Below are 20,266 nucleotides of genomic sequence, written 5' to 3'. Positions count from 1 at the left end.
AAGAAGTAAATGTGGTGAAGGTTAATGCACAATTTAGCGTGTACGTGAAAAAACAACAACACTCAAATAATACATATACTATTTACACTGTAAGATATTATACAGTAACAGGTAATTCTCTCCACATTTCTGGTTAACTATTTTGAAGGGGGGAAATGCCTTCCTGACTCAAAGCGACGGCTTATAAATCTAGATCATCAGGTCATTTAGAAAAAAAGACATTATATTTAATACCCAGACAGAGAGACCGAGACCCATACACACGATTAGCGACGATCTTGAGTGCGCGTGTGCACGATCGCATAGAAGCACCTCTCAGCGGATTTACATTACGAAGAAATACCGAAAAAAAACTTTCCTTAAAGACTGTCCTTTCTCTAAAGATGAAATTACGGTAAAGGATGAATGTACTTGGCATAATAATTATGGAAAACAGTATGTTTATTCCATCGGCAAAGGTTACCTAGCTAGCGTCTTAGCATCGCGCTACAAAACATTTATAAAAACCGACTTTTTCCAAAGTATCTAAACTCAGTTTTAGCACACACAAGAAACGTAGTAAAATACCATGGAAAATATTTTTATAACTAAAAACTCTGAAAATACGAAAATTAGGCTATTAAACACATTCAGCTATTATTCGTCGCTCCTTACCGTACACGCTTGATCTGGAAATAACCGGAAATCTCCGAGGCAACGGGTATAACAAAGAGTGCCTTACGCTCATTGGTGCTTTAGGAGGCAATTGCTCCACCAATCAGGATGCATTACATTACGTCACCAACTGGGCGGGCCTCTCAGAATTCCAGTAGCTCTCAATGTAGCATTTTTCAAAAAAACGCGCGCCCTTGTATAAACGCTACATCCATACGTGTGTGTGTGTGTGTGTGTGTGTGTGTTATATATATACACACACACACACACACACACACACACACACACACACACACACTCAAATGAGCATGATTTAGGCAGGATAATACATTTCAGGTATTCATTAACTTTAATGCACTTTTGCAGGGGCAACCGCCAGACACCTGTTGTCACCTTTGTTAATATTTTTGTTTCGTTTACATTTTGTTTACATGTTTATTTAAAAATTTTGCCAATTAGGTTTCATAGATTAATTAGAACCAATGACTACATAGGCATCTGCAAAGCACAATACATGTCCTTCTATTAAAAAATAAAAATGTTTTAACCTTGTGTACAGGTAATGTGGTCACACTAGCGCTAAGCTCAGGAAGTGTAACATATGCACAACAACAATTTAAAAAAAACAATTAACCATCAATTGCAGAAATATAAATGCTTTAATATTTTAATGACAAAAGAAAAACGTGAAACTGTGCCCAGAAATCTATGTGGTCTGAGTCTCTCAGATAACTATTCAGATGAACAGTAATGTATTTGTCTTTATAAACCCTGGCAAAGTTGACTTCATGCATAGGAACAGGTCACAAAAATAAATAAAACTATACACATAATATGTCAAAGTGTCACATTGTAAAGTATCGTCAGTAGTTATTATAGTGATGCTTTCTCTGGTCCATCCTTTGTGGTTTGTAGTTCACTGATCTGTCTTCTGAGCTGACTGATTTCCTCTGCTTGCTCTGAAACCCTCTGTTGTAACCTGTAGATTACCTAGAAATTGGAGTAGACAAATATTATATGATTAATAAACATTTTATCTTAATTCTTAGCACACTGTTAATAGCCTCCACCCCCCATCTAAATAATTTTTTATATATAATTTAATATATAGTAAATGTACACCTACAAACATGGGCTAATAATAAATGACTCAATCTTTATCCATTCAAATGATCATTGCTTAATTGTTACTGATAATTCTCTTTTTTGGTGGGGATTTTGTAGAAACTAACCAACTACCACTTTACAGTCCATCTTGCCATCCCCAAAACTATTAAGTATAATTATTCTTACTATTAATCTCAACAATGCTTAAACACAATCCTGTTTTCTCTCTGCTTTCTATCCTGTAATTATGAACACAATAGAATTCTAAAATGTGCTTAATCTATGCTACAATATGGAAGAAATAACAGTTAATATCTGTTCAGTGTCAGTGCAGCAGATTAAAAAATTTGGATAGATAAACACACACACAAAATAAAACCCCCACACATACACATACTTTACACACATGAAAAATATCCTTACAGTCTGTCAAATCTCTTCATAAAACATTTGCATACCAAGAAACTTGGTATTCATAAAATCTAGTTTGCAGAAAAGAAACATTCATATTTTAGGAGAAATCTTGTAAATCTTGGTATAAGAAGATTCAATTTTGTGATCTATTGCATGACTAAATCTTATTATCTGACAGTCATTGCATGTTTATACATGAAATACATCATGAAGTTTAAATTGCACATCTATTTCATTTCAGGAAACCATGTAGTGTCATATTAATAACTTAAAATAAAGCAATCTGAAAACAAATCCAAACAAAATAAGTCATATCCTCAAAGCATTCAGGATTTAGCCACTAAGAATTTCACTGGACTCGTCATACTTGCCGCTAACTTGACCGTGACAAATTATTTTACAGTGATCAGTGGTGGACAGTAATGAAGTACTTGAGTAGCTCTGTTGTGTATCTGTACTTTACTAAAGTATTTTTATTTGGGGAGATTTTAACTTTAACATCACTACATTTTAAAGTCAAATATCTTATTTTTACTTTTGCTAATTCAGTTGTTTCTTTTTATTCACGAGTGGATAAAAACTGGTCAAACTAGCAGCAAGCCACTAATCAGAGTAGAGCGTGAACTTCATCTTCTGTTTATTTATATAGCATGTTTAACTGCAACTTCTTTGCCCAAAGTGCCCAACAGCAACATTAAAATTAATGTACGCACATCAAACATTTCACACATATAAAACAAACACAAATACAGGTTCCCAATTCACTTTATCCTGAACTCAAAAGCACAACTAAAATGATGCATCTTCAAGTGAGACCTAAAGCCCTCCATAGAAGAACTTGGTGAATATAAAGTGGGAGTGCATTCCACAGTTTAGTACCTACTACGGCAAAAGCACAATCACCTTTTGATTTCTTTAGACTGTGGAACAGCCAACAGTGCATGATTGATCTTAGTTACCTACCTGCTTTGTAAGACCCTACAAGATTTTCAATGTAATTTCGAGACAAATTGTGTATCGCTTTAAAAGCTATTACTAAAACTTTAAACTCCATGAGGTACTTGACGGGCAGCCAGTGCAGAGAAGACAGCAGTGGAGTGATGTGTTCCCTTCTTTTTGTGCCAGTCAGAAGTCTAGCTGCGCCATTCTGCACAAGCTGCAAGCTGCCACTGACAGATCCCAGCATAAAGAGAATTACAGTGATCTAGTCGTGATAAGATTAAAGCATGAATAACAATCTTTAAAACTCAAAAAAGGTTTTAGCTTCGAAATAATTCTGAGCTGATAAAAGCTACTCATCATCACTGAATTAATCTGTGTATCGGAACTCAAAGATGAATCAATTATAACACAGAGATTTCACATCTTTTTTTTAACGGTAATTTTTAAGGGGGCAAAAGCATTGGCTATCTTCTCTTTCACCTTCGGAGGACCAAACATAGTGATCTCAGACTTTTTATCATTGAGCGGAAGAAAATTATTCGACAGCCAAGCCTGAACCTCCCCTAAACAATTTAAGAACTGCTCATTTCCAACCTTCAGCGGTAGATACATTTGTGTGTCATCTGCATACATGTGATAAAAAAATGTTGTGGCAACAGCAAATAGATCCTATGGGACACACGTATAAGGAAAACAAAATAGGGCTCTAAATAGCGCTTCGAGGAAGACTATATTTTAATGGAACCACAGAGAATAAAACATTCACAAATTAACAGAGAATGTTAAGATATGAGTGGAACCATTGCAAAGCTGATCCCCTAAAACCCACCACACACTCCAACCGTTTTAATAGAATTGGATGGTCCATCTTGTGAAATGCGTCACTAAGATCTAACATAATTAAAACAGCAGCCATCCCAGAATCAACCGCTAATAATAAATCATTTAAATCTTTCACCAGAGTGGTCTCTGTACTATGACCAGCTCTGAAACCAGACTGGAATTAAACCAGGAGATCAGTCTCCTGCTAAAAAAGGAGTCATTTGAGTTAAAACTACCTTTCTAACAATTTAGACAAAAATGGTAGTTTAGAAATGGGCCGGAAATTGCTCAATGTAGCCTCAAGACCATTTTTTTTTTAATTAAAGGAAAAATCACTGCATGTTTAAAACAAGATGAAACATCACCTTCTGATAAAGAACTATTCACAATAGCTACTGTAATTTCCGGACTAAAAAGCGCACCCATATATAATCCGCACCCACTGAATTTAGCAAAAAAAAGTTTTTTTCAACATAAATAAGCCGCACCTGTCTATAAGCTGCAGTGTCTACACTGAAACTAATGAACTTTACACAGGCTTTAACGAAAGACACTAAATGCGATATGTTGCGCTTCTATTAGGAGCATAGCGGTATTTTGGGAATAGCCTGCCACTGCATTCTTTCAGGTATTACTGCGTGTGTGTGATTATGTTCCTATTATTTTATGATGCTCATTTCTAAGTTTCTTTGACTAACCCATAACGCTGTTGCCAAGAAAATAAAAAAGCACGAGTTTTGGAAACCTGTCTGTGCTTATATGATTTCTGTTGCAACTGGAGTTTTAGTGAGCTCTCCCTTCACCCAACACGTTACAACGACTTGTATCTAAATAGTAGCCTTCCAAGTAAGTGATTGTTCACCGTCTTCCTTCTTCCTTTCACAACTAGAGTGGTACCTTGACCTACTCGTGCATTAATGTACAAGTTTTCCGAGGTACGAGCGATCACTCTGTCGATTTTTTTTTGCTTTGTTACGCGAGCAAAAAATTACGTGCTCGAGACGCCGCTGCTGATGGCGAAGCGAAGCAAGAAAGCGAACATTGTGACGAAAATTAAGATAAGCAAAGAAGAAAAAGTAAAAATTTTAAAGTTTAGGGATACGTACTGTACAGGAGTGATAGTAAAAAATGAGTTTTCCCTCCGCCTTCGCTTATCGCCTCTACCCCCCTCCACACACACACACACACACACACACACACACACACCCAAAACCGGCGTTTTCGTTAGCTCAAGTCGTCTCATCTCCAAGGAAAATACACTGAATGAAACCTTATTATATCTTTACATACTCTTTCTATTATGTTTTTATACAAGATTTGTTATTTAGAAATGTATTTTCCAATTTAATAACATGAAACATAAAAACGGGGTGTCATTTTGAGGGTTGGAACGGATTAATGCCATTTTAAGTATTTTCAATATGGAAAACTGATTTGATGTGCGAGCAAATTGAGATACGAGCTCGTCCACGGAACGAATTAAACTCGTAGGTCAAGGTACCACTGTATTTCACTGGGGAGTTTATCTTTTGTCATCGTCGTGCGCCACCGGTGAAAGGTTTTTCTCCCGATGCCATGCAGCTCAGAACACAGGTGAAGTGCGTTTCCGTTCCAAAATATAACAAATCTGTGGTCATATATACAATTGTCCACTAAGGCTCTATGGACAGTCCCATAGATAAAACTGGATCAAGAGTATGACCATGCCTGTGGGTAGCATCACATACTGACTGTGTTAGGTTAAAAGAGTTCACAAGGTCAGAAAACTGCTTAACAAAAGGTTTCGATAGACAGCATACATAGATGTAAAAGTCACCAATGATTAAAAGATTATCAGTGGCCGACACAATAAAGGAAAGAAATTCTGAGAACTTCAGGATGAAATGCTTATCCATTTTAGATGGGCGATAAATTAGTGCGCATAAAACCATGTAGGACAGTCCCGGTTTGAATTGTAGCTCAAAACATGTAGATTTCTCCACTGTTCGTAAACTACATTTAAATGTCTTCTTGAAGAGTGTAGCTACACCACCACCACGACAAACATTTTATTTCCTACTGACCTCACATTCAACAGTGCAGCTTTAACCGTAATGAGATCCATGGACTGTGGTTGCACTAACGCCGGGTACTTTTATCTCCTTCAGGTGACAATAACCCATCCGCCCATTTTGAGTGTTGAATGTAGGAGCCACATTTGAAGTAGCAGATCATTTGCATGGAGTTCGATTACATTCCTCGCTAACCTTCCGCCATGCTTTCCTAATCTTTTATGTCACCTCTTCTAAAAGAGCATGCCGCAGTGCAGACGAGATAACTCTGGCGGTAAGGACATCAGGAGCTTAGCTGAGATAAAACCATAGCCACAAAAAACACCCTGATAATCCACACATTTTACTGAGGTTTGAATGTCCAAAAGTGTTAATCTGTCATACCTCAACAACACATCTAAAAACAGAACTATGAAAGAAAAAAAAAAGAAATAACCCGTATAACAACACAAACATTAAAGAAAAAACAAGAACGTAGCAGCTTGCCCTGCAACATGCTGGTGCCAAACTCTGTTTTTTTAATTAGATCTGATACATGGGGCCTTATTTGCACATTGTTTTTAATTAGCTGAAAAGAAGGTTTTGGGTTCCTGATCATTTTTGTAGATATCAATCAGTGTTTGACTTATAAATATCATTCTATTAATAGATTGGGTTAGGGTTAATAGGATTGATAATAGGAACATTATAACCATAGTAATTCATAGTACTTTGGATACTTAAGTATATTTGAGGGCAAATACTTTTGTACTTTTACTCAAGTAAAAGTTTAAAGTGATTAACTGGAGTAATATTTTACAGTGTATCTCTTCTATAACTCAAGCACATGCTTTGTGCACTTCGTTTACCACTGACACTGGTGAGGCAAACTGCAATAAAACACTGTCAGATTGAAAATGATTAGCCTATGTGCCAAATTTAAATGTAAATCATGTCTTATGTACTTGGTCTTTGTTGTTAAAGAGATCACTTTGCAGTAGCTGGGATGCATTCGGTCGCTTTGAGGGGTCCAGGCAGGTCAGCAGCTTTATTTTTTTGGCCAGGACTGGCCAGGTCTTATACAGGTCATCTGGAACCATTCCCTTCCTCAGGTCTCTGAGTGATTGCACACGTTCCATCTCAGTCCCAAATGACTGGAACAACTCGACAGCAATCACTCCGACACTATACATATCTGACTGCAAACACAAAGGAAAGATACTTTGAGACAAGTTCAGAAAAATCACTCGAACTTTGTGTATATTATCAGGTAATTCAATTAGCTGCTCTTTATAACTGTTCATACTACTGTTCTATTATAGTTTATAAATACTGAGTAGATTTAATTACCTTTGAGTCATAATGAGAGCCCTGTAGCTGTTCTGGAGAAGCATAAACAAAAGTGCCCACTCCTGTAGTGTGAGAGGACACTGAAAAACAACATATTTCTAAACTCAGGATTTGATACAAAAGTTGAAATGCATCCAACAACATAATACTAACTACTACAGGATCTATAGATAAATAGGCTTGCATAGTTTAATAATATAGTGTAGCATGATGGTGTAATGTGGGCCTTTGTCAACATCCTGGAATCATAAATCTCACCTGCGTTTCCACATATGTGAGAACCGGAACACTCTTCGTTTTCATTCATCACAATATCCGTACAAGCCAAGCCGAAGTCACCTATTTTTACAAGGCACTCATGGCCATGCAGGAAAATGTTCCTTGGCTATAAGCAAAAGCAATGCACATTTCAAGACAATGTTTTTTGCTGCACAAGCACAAGTTTTCTTGAAAGACTAAATATTGAAACAATTTTGCTAAGTTTAGCAAGTTCTCTACCAGCGAGGTCGCTTGCAGAGCTCTTTCATTTCTAAACACCAACATAGAACACATAAAATAATTATCAAATCTGTACAGGACGTCTGCCCAAATATAATAGAAAAGGCCAGGATCATCAGCTTTATTAAACACCTTGAGATTAAAGCAAAGATTAATTAAACTTTTTTTATTACGTTAAATAAATGTAGTCTGTAGTGTTTTTTCCTGAATATATAGAAATCTATTACATCGTTCAAAAGATTTCAAAGATAAAACATGATTACAGATTCTGTTTCTGTTCTGATCAGTAGTTAATTCTCAAGCTTTTATCTATGGTTCATACACAACATGTAGCAATACATGCAACAAATCAGTCAGAACACTACATGAGAGAAACATTCCCTTTTAATGTCACACCCCATTTCCTAATCGCACAGCAACCAGTTTTATTGATTATTTATGATTTTTTTGAAGAAATTTGTACAATCCCACCTTAAGGTCTCTGTGCATAATTCCACGGGAGTGAATGTACTCGACCCCTTCAAGTATTCGTTTTAAGATGTCAAATGCTTGTCGAGAATCAAATGACTGTAAGGAACCTGCAAATAAAGAAACTGTAACCAGCGTGCATTTATATTCACAGAGACTGATGTTGTATATGTATGTATAGGTGCATATAGGTAAATAAAAAGATCATTAAAAGGTTTTATTTTAGTAAAAAAAAAAAAAAGCTTGTATATTAGACACTAATATAAGACACTAATAAATGTCCATGGCCGAATCACAGCTGTGTCTTATTAGCTCTACAATAATGTACACTCTAATGAATACTAATGAATATACACATATGGAGAACAACATCAGTGCAGATTATAATGAGATGTTAATGTAATAATTACATCATTTACATAATTATAATAATTTAAAGAAACACTTGAACTACTTTAAATAGGCCAGGGCAAACATGTATGGTTAAAATTTAGATTTTGTCACACTATTCAAGAGGTAAGGGGAAAAAAAAGCTTGTATATTATGTAGATCCATCACACACAGAAGGATATATTTCAAGTGTTTATTTATTGAATTTTGATGATTAGGGCATAAAGCTAATGAAAACCCAAAATTCAGTATCTACGAAAATTAGAATATTGTGAAAAAGTTCAATATTGGAGACTTGTGGTGTCACACTCTAATCAGCTAATTAAATCCAAATACCTGCAAAGGTTTCCTGAGCCTTTAAATGGCAACTCAGTCTGTTACAGGCTACACAATCATGAGGGAAGACTGCTGACTTGACTGTTGTCCAGACGATCATTGACACCCTGCACATGGAGGGTAAGACAGAGAAGGTCATCGCTAAAGAAGAGGCTGTTCACAGAGCACTGCATCCAAGCAAATTAATGGAAATTTGAATGAAAGGTAAAAATGTGGTAGAAAAAGGTGAAACGAAGTCCTTTCAAGAATTTAGGGAGATTCACAAAGAGTGGACTGCAGCTGGAGTCAGTGCTTCAAGAGCCACCACGCACAAACATATCCATGGGTTACAACTGATGCATTTCTTGTGTCAAGCCACTCCTGAACCAGAGACAACTTCAGAGGTGTCTTACCTGGGAAAAGAACAAAAAGGACTGGGCTGTTGCTCAGTGGGCCAAAGTTGTCTTTTCAGATGAAAGAAAATTTTGCATTTCATTTAAAAATCAAGGTCCCAGAGTCTGGAGGAACAGTGCAAAGTTTGCACAGTCAATGATGATTTGGGGAGTCATGTCATCTGCTGGTGTTGATCCTCTGTGTTTTATTAGCTCCAAGGTCAGCACAACCGTCTACCAGGAAGTTTTAGAGCACTTCATGCTTCCCTCTGCTGACCAGCTTTATGGAGATGCTGATTTCATTTTCCAACAGGACCTGCCCACGCTGCCAAAAGTACTAATACCTGGTTTAAGGGCCATGGTACCCATGTGCTTAATTGGCCAGCAAACTCGTCTGACCTAACCCCATGGAGAATCTATGGGGTATTGTAAAGAGGAAGATATGAGACACCAACACGACAACATAGAAGAGCTGAACCTGGGCTTCCATAACAAGTCAGCAGCGTCACAGACTGATCGCCTCTTTGCCATGCTGCAATTCAATGCTATTCAAATTTTCTGGGATCCTGAATTTTGGGTTTTCATTAGCTGGAAACCATAATCATCAAAATAAAAATAAAAAAACACTTAAAATATATCGGTCTGTGTGTGATAAATCTTTATAATATACAAGTTTCACTTTTTGTATTGAATTACTAAAAATAAATCAACTTTTGAATGATATTCTAATTTATTGAGATGCACCTGTAAATGTGCAGGGACATGACCACCATCATTTATACAGAGCAAGTAGAATATGCCAGTAAATAAAGCATTAAATGTACCTGTTGACAGATCTAGTTTTTGTGTAGCATTCTGTTCCTGAATCCAGTCTTTTAATGAACGCTCACACAGCTGCATTTGGATGTAAAGCATTAAATGGTACTGAACCTGTAGAATGGACATACATACGTGAATAAATTAAAGCATTACTCAATACATTTTCCCCCCAGCATTGCTTAGAAGTTGATAGGGGACATACATCCTTTGAATGGTTTTCACCACACAGCTGACTGCTCATATCAGCATACGACTCGTCTGACACTGTTGAACTTTCCCATTGAAGTGCAGGACAAGTCTCCCCTACAGCATGCGGCTCTTCCAGGAACGTACATGGCACAAAGTTCTGTGAAAAGCCTGCTCTTTTTTTGGACACAACCTGACAGCTCTGCTCTTTTGTTATCGGAGAGCTTAGAATATTATTTGAGCTATTTTTAAGCATGTTTGTAGGTGGTCCTTTTTTGTCTGTTGAACAGTTAGAGTTTTCAAAAACGATGAAGGATCCACTGGTGCTCTCCTCAGCAAGTCTGTAAAACAAAACTTAATGAATTACACTGTGGTAGGCATGCTTATCTGCTCCATTTAAAAAAAAAAAAAAAGGAATGATCCAACCTTTCTGTCTGTGATGATGATTCAGAAGCCGGTATAGCAGGCAGAGAGGTAGGTGAATCTGGAAGCAATTCATTATTAGTAAATACACAACAGTAAGTTGTGGTTTAGTAGTTATGCATATAGTGCCTATATTATTTATAACCACCCTGGGCCATTTCATTGAGTGAATCACCCTGCTTGTCTGCGTTTACCATGTAAAATTCCACTTTCTACAATTAGCAACATCACCAGTGATATGAAAGTCATTGGTGATGTTTCTAAAATATCAACGCTAGAAAGCATCTTTAATTGCCATGTACTAAACAGCATGATGTAGCAAAAAAAAAAAAAATCTCTCTTTGTGTAGAGAGTAGCTTCTTCGAGATTTGTATCCAAAAAAACCCCAGAACATTGGTCATATTGTGTCCCAAATGATTATACCATTGTCACGACTATGAGTGCTTTAGACACTAATAAATGTTCATGGCCGAATCAGAGCTGTGTCTTATTTACTCTACAATAATGTACACTCTAATGAATATGCACATATGGAGAACAACATCAGTGCAGATTATAATGAGATGTTAATAATGTAATAATTACATCATTTACATAATTATAATAATTTAAAGAAACACTTGCACTACTTTAAATAGGCCAGGGCAAACATGTATGGTTAAAATTTAGATTTTGTAACACTATTCTAGAGGTAAGGGAAAGTGACAGATGAGCAAAGAAGTCAGAAATAAAGGTTTCTTTCCTTACAAGAGGAAAGTAAGACAGGTAAGATAAAAGTTAATGTAAGTGATTTACTATTCACTGGAGGCTGCACATGCTCCATCCATGCAGTGTGATATCCAACAATGTTCAGATGCTGAAGGCTGGACAAAACTTTGACCTCCCTTAAGACCTACAACAAATCATTTATACAATTTTACATTTCGACACATTGTCATACAAAATCACCTGTTTACATCAGGACATCGGTCTACCTTCATACAGTCATACTTCGTCACATTCTTGATCAGGATCTTTTTCACAGCGTAGTCCTGTCCATCCAACTTGTTTTTCACCTAAATAAAGAGTAAAATATATCACTAAAGTGTAAAAAGATTAGTAAATTGAATTTGAAAGCAAAATACAGTGTCATAGATTACCACACCTTAAAGACTTTTCCGTATGTTCCTCTGCCTAGCGGTGAGATTTCATCAAATTCACTGAGGTAGCGAGAGGTATGGAAAAGACCATCTTTTGTTCTAAAATATAAAGAATACTAAAAGATCTACAGAATAGGCATATAAAGTAAAACTGCCTACAGTTCTAATCACTTCTGTATATTGTGTATTCTCTTTACAAAACTGCATGTAATTGTAGATTCGTGTTAAATACATAATACAAATGACAAAATTATTGGTACACTGGACTTTTTTTTTTTTTTTGCCACATGTGGTTTGAGGCACACAATTGTGTTGGTTGAAGTAGATTTACATTTTCCCTTCACTTGCACTAGCAGACCAAAAACTGTTCTAGAAGGACAGTGCTCCTGTGCACAACGTTAGCTCCATGAAGATAAGTTTTATATGGGATGAGTGGAAGATCTGGAGAAGCCTGCTATAGAGCTCTGACCTCAACCCTATTAAACACCTCTGGGATTAATTGGTGTGCTGCCTGCACCTCAGGCCTCCTCACCCTACATCAGATCCTATCACTCTTGTGGATGAATGAGCACAAATCTCCACAATCAGACTCCAAAATCTAGTAGAACATCTTCCCCAACTTTTAAAAATAGTCCCATTGCACAGCAGTACAGCGCTTCCAGCATTTCTGCTACTTCTGGAACATATCATGAAAGTCTTCTTTTCTAATCGTGTCAGGCATATTTGCGCTGGATCTCTGAAATGTGTCAAAACCCTGACCTTTGTGCCAGATCTTCATCTTCAGAAAGAAGGCAAAGTCCGCAGGAGACAAATCTGGCGAGTAGGGAGGCTGCGGAAGTCATGTTGTTTCCGGTGAAGAGAGCTCGGTGACAAATTGTGCACGTGGTCAGAATAACAGAAGTGGTAATACATGTGGTAGAATAGCACCATTTGCACAGCTCCTGATGTACACAGGAGGATGTCTTTCTTCACACTGACTTATGAATGTCGGTGCTCTCTGTGACTGCGTGCAGCCTTGTGCTGGCATTTCTTGGCGTGTCACAAACTAGTCTTAAAATGTTGTGATTGTCTAAAGTCTGAAATAATGAGAGGCCTATAAATAAGGATTATTTGTCATATATACACTACAGTATAGTGGGATCTTTCTTCACATATCCCAGCTTGTTAGGAAACAGGCCAGAGCATGTTGTCTATCGTGTTGTATCATGGCTGACCCATGATACATCATACAGCAACCTTCCAACCAGTAACTCAGAGCCTGAACCACTGAGCTACCACTTCCCTAATCTTCTCACCTTTGCACAGGGTTCTGGGCATCACCATTAAGGTACATTGGATCCTGTTAAAAAAAAAAAAAAAAAAAAAAAAAAAAAAAAAAAAAAATGTGAAAGATCTTCCTTTATCTCTAGGAAAATGTAATCAGTTATTGCTATTCAGGTTACTGTGTTTACATGAGGAAAGAGGGATGAGCTGGCTGCATGCAGGAGCTTAGCAAAGGCCCGGCTGTGCTGCAGTCTCACTGTGCTGAATTCATCACTGATAGCCAGTGGAGAGAGGAGATTCATTGTTGACAGTCGCTGACCAATCACTAAAACACACCAAAAAAATATCCAATGTTAACAGACAGGCAAGAAAACAATGTAACAACATTCAGAAAAATGGCCAACAAGAAAACCTCCAGGAGGCCATATACTTTCACGTGCATATTGTATTACTATTATACATGTTAAAGATTTCATTATTAATTTAATTGCATATATAATGAAAGCTTTATCAATGCATAGAGAAGAAAATAACTGTCAGAAACAAGTTCTGGAAATCGGCATAGCAGGAATGTTTTGTTTTAATAAAACACCCTGGCAGATCACAAAAATAAAAAGAAAAATGGAAATAAAATAAAAATGAAAAGTATTTATTCTTTCTGTGCAGTCCAGTAATGTTCCATGGCCTGGTGGTTGAAAACCTGTGTGTTAAAACATAGTCAGTTACCCAAGCTGTTCCCACACAAACATCTTTAATTAAACTTACTTGTCTCATCTTCATATAATTAACTGCAAGGCCACTTTCTTCTATAACCATTTTTCTGGAGCTGAATATAAACCCCGATTAAATGTGATTCCAAAAACAAGTGGAATGAATCACATAGTTCTTAGTGTAGCAACACAGCAGTTGTTTGTGTTGATGACCTTACCCTTAAACAACATGCGAGACTGGGCAGGGTCACTCTTGTACATAAAGCACAAGTGTTCGAGCAGAGACCCCAGCAGCAGGTGGTTTGGGATGGCAGAGGCAAACTCCTGAATTGACAGATATGGTCTTCCTGCCATCAACCCCTCACAGTTATTATCCGAGTCAGACGCTGGGTTAATACAAAAAAGGAGAAGTAAACAGGATGTGTTAAATCATGTGAATATAAAGGTGAGTGGTATGTCCAAAAAAAAAAAAAAAGTGTCTTGATGATTAAAGACATTGTTTTTATATATATATATATATATATATATATATATATATATATATATATATATATATATATATATATATATATATATATATATATATATATATATACAGTGAGGAAAATAAGTATTTGAACACCCTGCTATTTTGCAAGTTCTCCCACTTAGAAATCATGGAGGGGTCTAAAATTGTCATCATAGGTGCATGTCCACTGTGAGAGACATAATCTAAAAAAAAATAAAAAATCCAGAAATAACAATATATGATTTTTAAACTATTTATTTGTTTGATACAGCTGCAAATAAGTATTTGAACACCTGTCTATCAGCTAGAATTCTGACCCTCAAAGACCTGTTAGTCTGCCTTTAAAATGTCCACCTCCACTAGATTTATTATCCTAAATTAGAATGCACCTGTTTGAGGTCGTTAGCTGCATAAAGACACCTGTCCACCCCATACAATCAGTAAGAATCCAACTACTAACATGGCCAAGACCAAAGAGCTGTCCAAAGACACTAGAGACAAAATTGTACACCTCCACAAGGCTGGAAAGGGCTGCAGGGAAATTGCCAAGCAGCTTGGTGAAAAAAGGTCCACTGTTGGAACAATCATTAGAAAATGAAAGAAGCTAAACACGACTGTCAATCTCCCTTTGGACTGGGGCTCCATGCAAGATCTCACCTCGTGGGGTCTCAATGATCCTAAGGAAGGTGAGAAATCAGCCCAGAACTACAAAGGACTTCAGGTCAATGACCTGAAAAGAGCTGGGACCACCGTTTCCAAGGTTACTGTTGGTAATACACTAAGACGTCATGGTTTGAAATCATGCATGGCACGGAAGGTTCCCCTGCTTAAACCAGCACATGTCCAGGCACGTCTTAAGTTTGCCAATGACCATTTGGATGATCCAGAGGAGTCATGGGAGAAAGTCATGTGGTCAGATGAAACCAAAATAGAACTTTTGGGTCATAATTCCACTAAACGTGTTTGGAGGAAGAAGAATGATGAGTACCATCCCAAGAACACCATCCCTACTGTGAAGCATGGGGGTGGTAGCATCATGCTTTGGAGGTGTTTTTCTGCACATTGGACAGGGCAACTGCACTGTATTAAGGAGAGGATGACCGGGGCCATGTATTGCGAGATTTTGGGGAACAACCTCCTTCCCTCAGTTAGAGCATTGAAGATGGGTCGAGGCTGGGTCTTCCAACATGACAATGACCCGAAGAACACAGCCAGGATAACCAAGGAGTGGCTCTGTAAGAAGCATATCAAGGTTCTGGTGTGGCCTAGCCAGTCTCCAGACCTAAACCCAATAGAGAATCTTTGGAGGGAGCTCAAACTCCGTGTTTCTCAGTGACAGGCCAGAAACCTGACTGATCTAGAGAAGATCTGTGTGGAGGAGTGGGCCAAAATCCCTCCTGCAGTGTGTGCAAACCTGGTGAAAATATACAGGAAATGTTTGACCTCTGTAATTGCAAACAAAGGCTACTGTACCAAATATTAACATTGACTTTCTCAGGTGTTCAAATACTTATTTGCAGCTGTATCATACAAATAAATAGTTAAACAAAATCATACATTGTGATTTCTGGGTTTTTTTTTTTAGATTATGTCTCTCACAGTGGACATGCACCTACAATGACATATAATGCAACATTTTTTTGCAAGAAACAGTTTGTTGTGATGACGCAAACAGAAACCACGAGCTGCACTTGCTTGTCTGAAGCAACATGTCTGCGGTGTGGACCTATTTTAGTATATCTGATAAAGACCCAGGAATAGCGATTTGCAAAACGAAACATCAAGAGGGGGTGCGTCTGCAAATACTTTCTCCACGTCGGGTTTAATTTATCACCTGAAATCCAAACATCCTGAACGCTATGCTGAATATGAGAGAAACATAGCACAGAAAAGCAAAACCCCTCCGAGCATGCGCACTCCTGCTGTGGCAGACGTTTTTGGAAAGGCAGGAAGTTTCCCAGTGATATTGTTGTATCGTATCTTTAAGCAGTTGCACTTGTTCTGAATGCACTTTGTTTTTGTGAAAAAACATATTTAATTTTACAACCTTTCAGCAGGCCAGAGGCCCTGTACATTATTATTTAAATGTACCGAAGAGTGCATTTAAGTTAAACATTTAAGTTTGAATTTTAATTTATTTTATCCTGTGCATTGTTGCAATGTGCTATAAATAAATATATTCATAATTTGTAATTGATTTATTCTTTGAAACATTAATATTAATTTATGCAATTGAAATGCCTTGATTTTAGTAAGGTTAGAACACAATCATAGCCATAAATGCAATGGTAATAATAATAATTGGCATAATTTCTTTCGTGTTTCAGATTTCGGCCTTGCTTTCCTCTTTCTCGGTTTCGGCCAAGAATTTTCATTTCGGTGCATCCCTAATATATATATATATATATATATATATATATATATATATATATATATATATATATATATATATATATATATATATATATATATTACACACACACATATATATATATATACACACACACACACACACTCACTCACACACACACACACACACACACACACACACACACAAAATATAATCACAAAAGTGAGTGCACCCCTTACATTTCAGCAACCATTTTAGTATATCTTCTTAACAAATAATAGTATAGAAATTGCAGCTTTTATAGCAGTATAGGTTTACTGTCCTCTGAAAATGTCTCAACATGCAGCCATTATTGTCTAAGTGGCTGGCAACAACAGTGAGTACACCCTAAGTAATAACAGCTGAACATCATTTACCCATTCAAAACCATCTTATTCATCATGTTCATGTTTTTGTCTGCTTGACAGGACCATACAAATTTGTGCATCTTGTATTAGAGCAGGAGCACATTTATTCACTACGATATAAAAAGAAATGATAAATTCCAGTGGAAAAATAAGTTTTAATCACTAAACATTTGTTGAAAGTCTCAAATCAAGCACCAAAAAAATGCCATGATGCACAATTAAAACCATCCATGTTTGGGGTCCTGATGATTTATGTAATTTAAAACACCATAATTATAAATTAAATAACATTTATAAGAATATTTAATCTTTATGCTCTACGTTGGGTACGGTTTCACTAATAATAAACATACATTTGCATTAAGTCCATACCCATGTTGATTAGAGTATTAAAAACTTAAAAAGTATTAATTTAGAGTACATTTTAAACAGATAAAAATGTGTGCATAAGTGGTGATTAATTGTGAGTTAACTCATGACAATCTGGGAAACCAAATAAATGATTATTTATGTATTTTAAAAGTTAAAGAATTTAACGATTTATGTCTAATGATGTGTCATGAGGTGTGTGTAATGCAGTCAATTAATTTAACTATTGGAAATATCTAGAGATCTAGGGATATCTATACCTAAAAATAAAAGCACAAGTATGTAGTTTATGAAAAGATTGTTATGATATCATAAAAAGCCCAGTCTGTTTAAGGCCTATATATACACACAAACTATTTCTAAGAGATCTAAGAGATATCTTGACTCAGGAAAAAAACAACCCCGTTCTTACCTTCAGCAATAAATTTAGCTATCAAACCAAAAACATCATTTTGTTCTGCACCCATTCTGTCTACATTCAAATTCAGTTTTTAAAAACACACTCACTGGTGTTACGTCTTCACTGCTCAGCTATAAGTAGTGCAGGGACAGACAACGCTTATCAGCATGAAACATGTTAATCCACACCTCTAGGCAGTTTCACAGCAAGATTATGAGGGGGAAACACAAAAAACACATATACAAGAACTTTTAAGCAAGTTTTAAAATGGTGTAGCTGTTGTGCAAGTTATGTGTTATGAATTTAGTGCTCAATCATAAAATGCAATGGCATCTCTCATAAATAACAATCCAGAGTTTGCTGCTGTAGTTTATGTACATCTGTGTGTTTCTACAGTATTTTCCCAGGATGTGATATTTTGCTTATCAGCTTACTGATATAATAAACAATCCTTTAATGATATGCATCAGGTTTGTTATACAGAGGGTAAAAAAACATTTAATTTCAACATTGTTGCTTTGTGCTTTTTTCAAACTAGCTTGAACAGCACGTTAAAACCCTGGTCTGTGTTGAAATCTTTGCCTGAGAGAGACCTTGTTCAACTGATGCAGCAGCGACCTTGTGTCTTTTTGCTGTGCTCAGCCTTGCAATGATGTACAGTATGTCCACTGACATAAAACGGTCTTCCACAACCTCATCTTAGTAGCAGAGTTTGGCTATTTCTCACCCAGTTTTAAGCCTCCTACACAGATGTTTCTGTTTCACTTTATGACCGTGTATCAACATACATATGAAATTGATAAGCATTAGCATATGCTTGGTATAACTGGTTATTCCTAGACCTGACTCTGATCTTAAATCCCCGACATAAGTACAGTTAAATGCCAAATTGTGGTTACACCAAATATTGATTTTGTAAATTGATAAAAAATAACAATTCACAGCATTTCTTCACGCCTGCCTAAACCTTTGGCATAGTACTTTATATGTGTTTCTCCAGGGGAAAAATAGTCTAGCGTATAAGTCCATACAAAATCAAACAAATAAACAATGAGACATGAGTTGTCTCTCTGTAGTATGTAATCAGTATGGATGTGTTACTGTGTGCCCTGTGATGGCATGGGTGACATCTTCAGAGTTTTCCTGCCTCCCAGTTCCATTACAGACTTCCACCAGGACCCTAACCAGTGCAGTTACTAAAGATAAATGAAAATAAATAAAATAAACACTAAGAGAACACTTTTTACAGAATGAACCCTGCAGCATGCCAGTGTCACTGCAATGTAATGCACCTCCCTGTCTATGGTGGTCTCTTAAAGCTGATGGATGGGGTTGACATTCTGAGTATGGAAAACTGATGTAATGCAGTCACTAAATGTATCAATGAAAAAAAACACCAATACATTGGGATCAGCTGTTCACCTGAGTGTATGTTGCATGCAATATAGTGAGAGGCACTTTAAAAAAAATATGGAGGCTTTAATCACGTGATCATCAGTAGACTCACTGTCAAACTGGACGTTTTCGTCCTCCTGTGTAAACTTGAACAGTCCTCCAGACTGCGTGTTCCAGTCGCTGTTCCAGTCGCTGTCCCAGTCCCTGAGCTGTGTGTGAAGCAGCAGGTCCTTGGGCTTGGTCCTCACCTTCCAAGCTTTATTACTAGAACCTTCTTCCTCTGCCATGGCACCACCAGCACTTTATAAACCCTTTACTTTATAAAGCATTTTTTAAGAATCAAGATTGTCCATTTTTCGATTATGCGGTTTAACATCCCAGGGAAAAACAACAGCAACTACTTTACTACAAAACCAGCCTGCTAGCAGTCACAATTCCACCACGCTGTCGATCAGGGAGCGTCTCAAAAAGTCCACACTGTTTTATAACACATTCCAAAAATCTCTCAGTACTCGATATATAGGCAGTTTATACAAACCTACTTACGATCCGATGTATATCTCTTTTTACTCATACAAGAACATTCGTTTACAACCCAAGAAAACGGTCCTCTTATACGCTAAAGCATCCCAAACGGTTTTGAATTTGTACATTGTCCCTAAATGGTCACCGTTGGGGTGATGATGATGAAACGTTTCTAAATAAAGTGACATACATGCAACAACTTTGCGCAGAAATTAATACTAACCATATTAGAAAAATAAATACATACATAAATCAGACATTAAATGTCATATCTAAGCTAGGAGTGATACCGAAAATTAATCTCAACAACAAACTTGGACACCTTCCTATATCTTCTTATTTCGGCTGCTCCCATTAGGGGTCGCCACAGCGAATCATCCGTCTCCATAC

At 36.9% G+C, this 20,266-nt stretch overlaps 1 protein-coding gene across 5 annotated transcripts; it reads right to left on the bottom strand.

The window, feature by feature from the left end:
- Positions 1–1,294: 1,294 nt before the first annotated feature.
- On the bottom strand, positions 1,295–20,244 carry LOC310734045 (eukaryotic translation initiation factor 2-alpha kinase 1-like). 5 transcript variants are annotated; one of them, XM_083555643.1, is made up of 15 exons: positions 20,100–20,118; positions 14,141–14,308; positions 13,401–13,537; positions 13,245–13,288; positions 11,955–12,048; positions 11,785–11,865; positions 11,606–11,702; positions 10,814–10,871; positions 10,404–10,728; positions 10,207–10,312; positions 8,289–8,395; positions 7,578–7,704; positions 7,320–7,399; positions 6,935–7,168; positions 1,295–1,644 (listed from the first exon to the last, which is right to left on the bottom strand). In XM_083555643.1, exons 2-15 carry the CDS (start codon positions 14,274–14,276, stop codon positions 1,528–1,530), a joined length of 1,743 nt encoding a protein of 580 aa, XP_083411769.1. In that variant the 5' UTR covers positions 14,277–14,308; positions 20,100–20,118; the 3' UTR covers positions 1,295–1,527. The 5 variants fall into 5 exon arrangements, with proteins under 5 accessions (XP_083411769.1, XP_083411766.1, XP_083411767.1 ...); XM_083555640.1 differs by lacking the exon at positions 20,100–20,118 and adding an exon at positions 19,464–20,060; XM_083555641.1 differs by lacking the exon at positions 20,100–20,118 and adding an exon at positions 17,969–18,093.
- Between the last annotated feature and the right edge of the window lie 22 nt (positions 20,245–20,266).

This window comes from Silurus aristotelis, assembly GCF_946808225.1.
Source record: "Silurus aristotelis genome assembly, chromosome: 12".
NCBI lineage: Eukaryota > Metazoa > Chordata > Actinopteri > Siluriformes > Siluridae > Silurus > Silurus aristotelis.
Note: the sequence above shows the minus strand (reverse complement) of the source record. Positions and strands in the feature narration are given on the sequence as shown.

Coding starts and splice junctions, on each gene's coding strand:
- LOC310734045 (XM_083555640.1), bottom strand. CDS start 19,638: ATGGCAGAGGAAGAAGGTTCTAGTAATAAAGCTTGGAAGGTGAGGACC. Junction 7,169..7,319: donor GCTCTCATTATGACTCAAAG/GTAATTAAATCT, acceptor TTGTGTTTGCAG/TCAGATATGTATAGTGTCGG. Junction 1,645..6,934: donor TCTTTAACAACAAAGACCAA/GTACATAAGACA, acceptor TCCAATTTCTAG/GTAATCTACAGGTTACAACA.